The sequence below is a fragment of the Amblyomma mixtum genome, chromosome 1 (genome assembly GCF_055824585.1).
Source record: "Amblyomma mixtum isolate Tamu chromosome 1, ASM5582458v1, whole genome shotgun sequence".
Taxonomy (NCBI): Eukaryota; Metazoa; Arthropoda; class Arachnida; order Ixodida; family Ixodidae; genus Amblyomma; species Amblyomma mixtum.
The window spans coordinates 135251857-135261856 of record NC_143012.1 but is presented as its reverse complement, the minus strand read 5'-3'; the positions used below and the strand labels follow the sequence as shown (position 1 = coordinate 135261856).

The 10000-nt window shown below is 47.5% G+C and overlaps 1 protein-coding gene across 1 annotated transcript; it reads right to left on the bottom strand.

Annotated features, from left to right (window-relative positions):
* Positions 1 to 8557: 8557 nt before the first annotated feature.
* LOC149367667 (uncharacterized) lies at positions 8558 to 9225 on the bottom strand. The gene has a single exon (XM_089567390.1). It carries the CDS (start codon positions 9170 to 9172, stop codon positions 8786 to 8788), a length of 387 nt encoding a protein of 128 aa, XP_089423516.1. The 5' UTR covers positions 9173 to 9225; the 3' UTR covers positions 8558 to 8785.
* Between the last annotated feature and the right edge of the window lie 775 nt (positions 9226 to 10000).

The window sequence follows — 10000 nt, the reverse complement described above, 5'->3', positions numbered from 1 at the left end:
GATCCCTCACCAACTCTGCCCGCTTCCGATCTCTGTACTGCGGTTCTCTGTCACCCAAATTTGGCTGTGATTTTCCAAAATGCGAACTAAGTGCTTTAACCCTTTCAGGCACCTTTTTTTTTTGTTTTGAATGAAATCAATTATTTTTTCACCTAAGCAGTATATTCAGGCCTCAAGAAAGGGAATTTGTTAGTTTTCGAATGTGGAAGACCAGCAGGTAAGTTTTTACGATGTGGAGAATTCCGTACAAAGTGTCAGATTTGTTAGATATAGTAACATCGAAATGTTCTCATGTGTCGGGTAAACACCCTAGGGATCGTGGAATCGCTTTGTCTTTCGAAGGTTCACATTAAGCTCAAAATTGAGCAAAAACAATTGATGTTTTCACTCGCGGCAAAATCTGTATGCACAAAAACGGCGAACAAAGTGCTACCTAGATCACTCTTATGTGAAATATTCTTTGCTGCATTCACTACATGGTACAAAAAAGCAACTTATCTGCAACAACAAGAAGGGTGCTCAATTTGACTGAAGTAATGAAATCACTGTTGAGTGCTTCAGTTTCTCAGAAAACGCTGCAAGTTTGCCGCTTACAGAATAGAGTGCAAAGCGCCTGAAAGGGTTGACACACCAGCGTTACGGCTCCCGTTCTGCAGGAAATCTGGCGCCATTGCCGATGTGAGTGAAAGTTCCCCGCATACCCTAGGTCAGGTCACCTTGTGGCTCATCACAACCTGTCCACTGGATGGTGACCACCGTGGCAGGTGCCAATCAAATTAACGCTTGGTTGCGAGAAGTTTCTCGGGAGGAGCAACCTGGGTTGCATAAGCTCCACTGGGAGCAGCGCCTGCCATCGCAGGGCAATGGCTGAGCCGCTGCGCCAGCAATGGTATGAGGACTCTCCACACTCTGTGAATGGAAAGTTGAGAATGACCAATGCCACACTGATGCTATCTTAAAGCAGAACTTGGGTGTCCTCTCCAGTTTTTCACTCCATATGTATTTAATTCCAATGCACTTCTTAATTCTAATGCACTTCTAATGTTTAAATACATTATGCTGTCACAGCCGCCGCGGTGGCTCAGTCGTTATGGCGCTCGGCTGCTGACCCGAAAGACACGGGTTCGATCCCGACAGCGGCAGCTGAATTTCGATGAAGGCGAAATTCTAGAGGCCCGTGTACTGTGCGATGGCAGTGCACGTTAAAGATCCCCAGGTGGTCGAAACTTCCGGAGCCCTTCACTACGACGTCCCTCATAGCCCGAGTTGCTTTGGGACGTTAAACCCCAATAAACCAATAAACATTATGCTGTCAAATGCAGTTTTGGGCATGTACTTTTCAGCACTGGAAGTACAGCAGCCGGATGCAATCGAAAAGCAAAGCGAGGGGTGCCTTTCAAAGCAGGCCCTCCAAACAATGTATCAGACTGTTGACATGCAATGCGAGGCAGCCATCAAGAACCTGAGAGTGTGCACCTGTTAGCAGTCATAGCAGGTGCAACGCACTTGACTATGGGTGCATGGAAATAGGTCAACATCCTTACTTGGCCTGGTGAGCAAAAACTCGTGTGTGTGCATGTGCATGGTACCTTTAAAAGATGGCGTCCTCATGCAACCTGGCAGGTGGCAGTTAAACTCATGATTGGTCACGCGTGGTTGCTCGGGAAGAGCAATGTGGATCGCACAAATCCCACCGGTGGGAGCACCTGCCATTGCAGGGTAGTGGTGCACCGCTTAACCGCTGCACTATGAGGACTTCCAGGGATCTATGAATCAGCACAGGCAAACCAATGAGGCAGCTCGCTATACCACTTGTTACAAACTCCTACACCATCAAGTTATCCCTTCTAGTATACACAAAAATGACAGAGAACTACAATAGCTTCGATGATCAATACCTTAGGAGAGAGGAGAGATAGGAGTCACTTTTTGCGGCAAACGTCAGTTGTAGTAGAGCGTCCTCGTACCAATTAAGGAAAGGAAACTGTGGAATATCAAATCATGCTCATCTGTAATGCTCACCCTGAATTAATTGATATTGCAAAGAAAAGTAAAACGCCTCCCAAATTTAAGCATGAATGCTGGAATTTCTTATCACTGTCTCCATGATTTTGTTATGCGCGCTCTTGCGGCCTTCTTTTTTTTTTCTCTCTTACTTCCATGTTGAACAGAGCATGTTGGTGTTACTTCTCTTCAGTGCTCGCCTTTAAATTTATTACCAACTTTTTTCCTTTACTTTCCTTTTGCTTCCTGCCCAACACTGTTACATTAGGTTTTCGTATGCACCTTTAGCTAGTAATAAGGGAGTAATTACTCATTGACATCCACCCGAGCGCAGCCATACGGCTACAAAGGAAAGCTATACAGCTTTCTCAGAAACTTCGTAGTTAAAGAAAAATTCGTCCTGGTCCGGGGATCAAACCCGGGACCACCGCTTCACCGGAGCAGTCGCTCTACCAATTCAGCTAACCGGGACGGCAAGCTTATGGTAGGGCGAGAGTGAATTGATCAGTAACTCGAAGTGGGAACAGTGTTTTGACCAAATGTTTTAGGGGAATCCCCCAAGGTGGAGAAGATTTGTAATAAGGGAGTAATTACTCATTGACATCCACCCGAGCGCAGCCATACGGCTACAAAGGAAAGCTATACAGCTTTCCCAGAAACTTCGTAGTTAAAGAAAAATTCGTCCTGGTCCGGGGATCGAACCCGGGACCACCGCTTCACCGGAGCAGTCGCTCTACCAATTCAGCTAACCGGGACGGCAAGCTTATGGTATGGCGAGAGCGAATTGATCAGTAACACGAAGTGGGAACAGTGTTTTGACCAAATGTTTTAGGGGAATCCCCCAAGGTGGAGAAGATTTGTAATAAGGGAGTAATTACTCATTGACATCCACCCGAGCGCAGCCATACGGCTACAAAGGAAAGCTATACAGCTTTCTCAGAAACTTCGTAGTTAAAGAAAAATTCGTCCTGGTCCGGGGATCGAACCCGGGACCACCGCTTCACCGGAGCAGTCGCTCTACCAATTCAGCTAACCGGGACGGCAAGCTTATGGTAGGGCGAGAGCGAATTGATCAGTAACACGAAGTGGGAACAGTGTTTTTACCAAATGTTTTAGGGGAATCCCCCAAGGTGGAGAAGATTTGTAATAAGGGAGTAATTACTCATCTCGCCCTACCATAAGCTTGCCGTCCCGGTTAGCTGAATTGGTAGAGCGACTGCTCCGGTGAAGCGGTGGTCCCGGGTTCGATCCCCGGACCAGGACGAATTTTTCTTTAACTACGAAGCTTCTGAGAAAGCTGTATAGCTTTCCTTTGTAGCCGTATGGCTGCGCTCGGGTGGATGTCAATGAGTAATTACTCCCTTATTACAAATCTTCTCCACCTTGGGGGATTCCCCTAAAACATTTGGTCTAAACACTGTTCCCACTTCGAGTTACTGATCAATTCGCTCTCGCCCTACCATAAGCTTGCCGTCCCGGTTAGCTGAATTGGTAGAGCGACTGCTCCGGTGAAGCGGTGGTCCCGGGTTCGATCCCCGGACCAGGACGAATTTTTCTTTAACTACGAAGTTTCTGAGAAAGCTGTATAGCTTTCCTTTGTAGCCGTATGGCTGCGCTCGGGTGGATGTCAATGAGTAATTACTCCCTTATTACAAATCTTCTCCACCTTGGGGGATTCCCCTAAAACATTTGGTCAAAACCTTTAGCTAGTGTACAATACTCTGGATATGTTCCTTGTTCTTGCATGACTGTTATTGCGGAGAGCGACTGCTGACGCGTCACTGTTGCTGCACCGTCCTCTGAGGCCACGGCCCAGTCAGGCGGACATGTTGCCTCTTTTTGCTCTGCCTCAAGGCAGAAACTTCGTATTACCTGAACAAACAAACAAACAAACAAGCACAGGACGACCTCATACAAACGGAGGGCACATCCGAATGCAACCTGATGCAGCAGCTGGTGGGGTAAAGAGGCGGCTGCTTGCATGAAGTTAGCGAGGGCTACGTAAAGCCACGCAGAGGTAGAACTGCTAGCCACGTGGCATCTGGTTACATCCCTCCACAGTGCGTGGCAACTGCGTTCGTGAAGTCAGCCAGCAGGCCTACACCTTCACTTACGCGGTTGAATTTCTATGGAGGCGAAATTCTAGAGGCCCATGTACTGTGCGATGTCACTGCACGCTAAAGAACCACCCAGGTGGTCAAAAAAATTTCCGGAGCCCTTCACTACGGCGTCCCTCACAGCCTGGGTCGCTTTGGGACGTTAAACCCCAATGAACTAAACTAAACTAAACCTTCTCACACGTAAGCAGTGCCAACTTTTTTATCACTGAGTTGTGTCTGACTGTATCAACCCTCAGTGTCCACCACAAGTACACCTCATAGTCCGATATACACAGGAACAGAAAGTCCTCTGGTTTCGCACTATTGCAAAAGGAGATGATAGACTGGTATGACCTAAAGCCATCTTACAAGTTGCAGCCATTGTTTGGTCATTGAAACTGGAAGGAAATTAAATTATAATTGAATTATAAATTTAGTGATCACAGGGGAAGAGAACGCATAAGAAAAATTTTGTGTGGATACAGTAGCCGCAACTGGCAAAGGACAGGTTCAATTGGAGAGACACGGGAGAAGCCTTTGCAGTCAATTTAGTTGGCTAGTGACGATGATGATGAACGCAATATTCATCGAGAGTAGTTTGTGGTGGTGAGTACAATATTGTTTATCCACTGTCTTCTTTTCTGGCAGAGAGACATTAGCATCACTACAATGCCAATCTTGACGTCACTGCATTCGGAGCACTCGGCCTGGCACATGGTGTTATGCTAAGAACTGAGAGACATGCTCCAACAGCTGCTGCTGCAAAATCTGAATACTGTTTCCTGAACCACCACATCTTTTCCCTTCCCCTTGGAGAAAAGGTAGTCCGCGTCATGCGACAACACATGCATTCATCCTCAAATGAGCTCAGAGGAAGCCCCTGGCCAGCCAACGCTGCAAAATATATGGGGACGCTTTTAAAGTTAGTAACTTCATTTGAGAGGTGCTGTGAACGGATGCCTGCTCACGGCATATGTGCAGGAAAAGCAGTGCCCCACATTGGTGCACCAGGATGGAGTTGCACAAGGGGCAGACAGGATCGTGTACCACAGGTTGGGCAGCCACGACAGATTTTGTAGTTCTGGGAGCAGAAAAATACGCCTTACTAGTTTACCTTGGCGAGTGCGCTTGGTTTAACCTTTTCTTTTATTTCTCTCTCTCTCTCTCCCCCCCCCCTTTCACCCTCATCTGGAGTAGCATTCTAGCTCAACTGCCAGGCACGCCTTTCCTGTAATCATTAAAATCTCTCTCTCTCTTTGGAGCAGCTATGGAGCAGTAATGTCAGCATTTTATAGCAACATAAGAGCACAGACACAACGAGTCGTTAAAACCAACTCAAATGCATGAGTTTGAAAGCACACACTGGGTAGCTGATGCTTGTGAGGCTTCGAATCAATGATACAGTTCATATGTTGCACAACACATTAATTTCTGCATTAGAATGTGAGCGAATGAATGTTGAAACATGGCAGAAATCCAGAAACTGCCCACATTTTTTGCCTGAAACAATGGGAAACTGCCAGAAGTCTGTAGGGACGCCACACAAAACTGCAGTCTGTGGCCTTCAAAATTAAAAAAGGTGGTTTGATAATTTGAAATTTCACATTCCCCTGCCGTTTTTCTCCACCAGTTTGGTGTTCTTATTGGTCGAGTCCATATTGAGATACAAACAATGCACTCACAGATGAGAGTGTAAAGGTGACGAAAAGCTGCTCCCAGTCCTTTCCTTCCTCTTGACCCCTTCCAAGGGCTCCCTCTAAAAACTCATCTTGTGCCAGGATGGAGAGCACATTTTTTATAAAAGCCTTCTCAGCTCCTGAAAAGTGTCCCAGCGACTGCAATCTGCTGTGCAACCTCAAGGGTTGCTCATAGGTCTTGCTGCATTGTTCCACTAACTTTCACCTTTGGTTACAGGTTCAAAACACACACACGCAAGGAAGGTAGTCGGGACTGAGCGCCACTCACAACTGCTTTACGCAGGGGCAGAATGCACCGATATATAGCCATCGAACACGCAAGGAGCACCATCATGTTTCAAGTTTGGTATGATAGCGAACGGGTGAAATGGTTGTTCGCAGCCTTATACAAAGCGCACATGCTTCCTTTCTTTCCAATAAAAAAAGCTTCAATGGATCTGTACCATTGGTACCTTTACTTGTTGACAGAAACTGCGCACCAGCAAAACATGGCTCACAAGAGCGTGACGGGCAGGACCTTATTTGCTTGGGTAAATTTGGGCCTTCTTTACCTTGCTCAACGTGTCTTCGATGCTCCCCGATTGGTTTGCCAATGCAATGCCTGGTTCGCCCAGTATAGGACAGGCCGCACGAGAGGGGGATTTAATACACCACCCCTCTGGCGCACTTCACACAACTGCTTTCATCTTTTCCTCCTCTTTCGATACGAGGCTTTTGGGGGGCTGAAAAGACAAGCCTCCACCTCTTGTGGGCCAGCTTGTGCACGAAGGGCACTGGTCTCATCACTTCTTCTCGAGGGACATCATCCCCTGCCTTGCTCTTCATTTTCTGTGGCAGGCTACAGCAATCGCTTCTCAACTGCATCGCATGAGGGCAAGATTTCCTGAGGGCAGACTGCAAATCCCCCTTTTAATTAGCTTTGAATGAGCAGAGAAATGCGGCAGAAGCCCCTTTTTTTGCACATGGAGCATACCCCCAACAAACCTTACAAAAACTCAATATTAAGATCTAAATACTGTAAAAAGTTACCCTCAGGCACTTCACATGTAAACTTAAGCCATTTCTATTTGTCGAAATAAGGATAAAAAATCATGCACTCTCTCTTCGAAATTTCTTGCATCCTTAGTAAAAATGATCAAAAATCATGCACATGTGTGAAGACTTTAAAAACGTGCTAGCTGGTAAAACCTGGCGCAAAACTTTAACCATTTGTGACAATATTGTCACAGAACCTTATACATATGCCAGCTTTCTGCAGAAAACACTGCTGGTCAATGTTACAAAAGGGGATTGGAAGTAAAACTCCAAAAGGGGTTAAATAACCATGAATGCAGACCCCCTGAAAAGAAATAGGGACATTTCTTTCAATACAGCAGCAGCAGTGAGCAAGGCCTCGTGGGGGACAGAATAAAATAAATCAGCCATGCCTTTTCGGTGGTTGATCGGAAGAGGAGGAAAAGATGAAAGAGGTCGCAGCCACTCCAAAGGGGTGGTGTATGAGATCTCTCTCGCATGCTGCCGGTCGAGCATAGGCCAAACAGGGCACTGTGTTGATGAGAAACATTCAGCAAAAGGCCCAAATTTACCCAAGCAAATAAGATCCTACCCATCACGCTTTTGCGAGCCATGTTTTGCTGCTGCGCAGTTCCTGTCAAGAAGTAAGGATACCAATGCTAGAGAATTAATTGAAACTTTTTTTATCAGAAAGAAAGGAACCACGTGCACTTTGTATAAGGCTGCAAACAACTATTTCACTCGTTCGCTATCATACCAAACTTGAAACATGGTGGTGTTCCTTTCGTGTTCGATGGCTATATATTGGTGCATTCCGCCTCTGAATAAAGCAGTTGTGAGTGGCGCTCAGTCCCATCTACCTTCCTTGTGTGTGTGCTTTGTGCCTGTAACCAAAGCTCAACAGTCAACAACTAGCCCAACAGGGCGTTTTTTTCCCTAACTTTCAAAGGGATTGTTCACGAACTGACGACGACAAAGTGCTGCTCAAAACCAGCTTCTCTGTGCTGCCTCCTTGAACATGTCGGCCTTTGCTTTGTTCTGTTCTCTTTTGTTAAACATGCGATGCTCACTGGCGTGTAGGATAACTGTGAGCCCTATGTAAAGCAGCCTGAAATCAGCATTTGATACTAACTGAAAAGAAGTAACACAACCTACCAGTGAAAGTGCCAGAATTGCGAGTGGAGGTTCGCTTGTAGGCATGTTTGAAAGACTGGCAGAGTTTCCTTCAAAGACTTTCACTAAGCGTCCGCTAAGCCTTCACCAGCTGTTGTAGGAAATTCGTTGTCGTGCCGACAACATCCTCATTGCAAGTTTGTGTGGTGCCGTGCCTCTCGTGCAGCAGTGCTCATCTGCATTCAGTCATTAAAAGTTTTTGTTGCTTTCTGTCCCACTCTTTTGATACGCCCACGCAGCAGCAGGTGGACACTGATGTCCATCACACCTGTAAAGAATAGCTACTGAAAGCATTACATGAAAAGAAAACGCACATCCACACGACCAAGCAGTGTAAGCATTGTGCTTCCTGCTTCCATTCTTTAACATTCGAAAAAAAAGAAACGGTGTGGAGTTTTGCGAGTCACAATTAAACCTTCCAGCAGTCCGCAGTGGCTCAGCAGATGGAGCAGCACGGTTGGGGACTGCCTGTGGGCGGTCTTGCCTCAGTGACCTCAATTTTGCAGTTGCAACAGTGACCCCCCCCCCCCCCCCCCCCATCCATTTCGTCGCACTCCAGCAATAAGAGGAACACCTGCGAATGCAGACAGAATGGTGTGAGCTATAATTATGAGATTAGTCAAATGCTACACAAGAGAGACCAGCTGGCAGTAACAGTTGTGGTAATGATTTCCGACGACGGGGAAAGGGATAAGGCAAGGTTTCCGAAAACCATCCCTGCAGTGAAGTCGCCGTAATAGCAGTTCGGAGTATGCTTGATTAGCACCTGAACAAAGCGCAGACCAGCTTCTCGAAAGATCACTCCTGTTGGGCGGCGGCCTGCAGTTCGCTCCTGCGGCGCAGCAGCGCCGGGACCGTGGCGCGCAGCCTCGCCACGATGCGCAGCTGCTCTTCCAGCAACTCCTCGAGGGTGACGCAGCCCGCGGGGCCCTCTTCGTTGACGACCACGTTGCCGTGGACGAGGTCGCGGAACTGGGATCGGAAGTGCGACCTGATCGCCCTGGCCAGCTCGTTGTCCGCGCATTCCTCGGCGAGCAGCTGGTCGAAGCGGCGGAACGCTTCCTCTAATGTCAGGTCCACAAACAAAGCGCTGTTGCAGCGCAGCGGCACGCTCTCTGCCATGGTGGCCCGGGTCGAATGCCGCGAAGTTGACTGCGACAACAGCACAGTTAGCACAGTTTTCATTCGCGCGCGCCAGGCGCCAAACAAAGATGATGATGATGATGGAGTGTCGCTACTACACTCTACCACCAACTTCTTGCTTGTCTGTGTTAGTGCGCACCGCAGTTTTTTTCTTAGAACCTGGACGAACTTGATTTCTTTCTTTCCTTTCTTTCTTGCTTGGGCTGTATTTCGAAAGGATTTCTGCTTTTCTTTTTTTCTCGAGCTTGAGGTGCGAAATGTAAGCGGGATGCAAGGCCACACCCAAAAGCACTGCACTCTCCCCCCACACCCCACAGCACGAACGCGTTGCTATGGCGATGCAGGCATGCAGGTGGGCGGAGCTTTCGGGCTGCCCGAGAAAAACAAACACCCATGGAGGAAGGAATCCTCCATGCAAACACCGGACTCGAGTCCGCAAGTAGTCCCGGACAGTCCGGGACTGAAAAACAAATGCAGCCAGTTCGCACCAAAACACACGTGAGTCGAGTCACGGCCATCTGGATCGAGCGCTCTAGTACACTCTAGTCGAGTGATCGGGTCAAAAACCGGTTACTGGGTTCATGTAAACGCGTTCATGTAAAACACGTTGCGGGGCTAGTTGGTTATGCATTTTCTTTCGTTAAAATTTAAGCAGCGCTAACTTTTAGGACGAATACACAGAGGACATGACAGGACGGGCGCTGACTCCAACTATGTTTATTGAACACGTTTTTCGTAGAACATACAGAAATTCAAGGGACGGCAGAAAAAGACACGCAGAAAAGAAAGACCCGGGAACGCCAAACTATGCCACACATCCACAAGGTGTCCCATAACCTAAAACTGGCCAAGATGTGCCTTAAAGTCAGC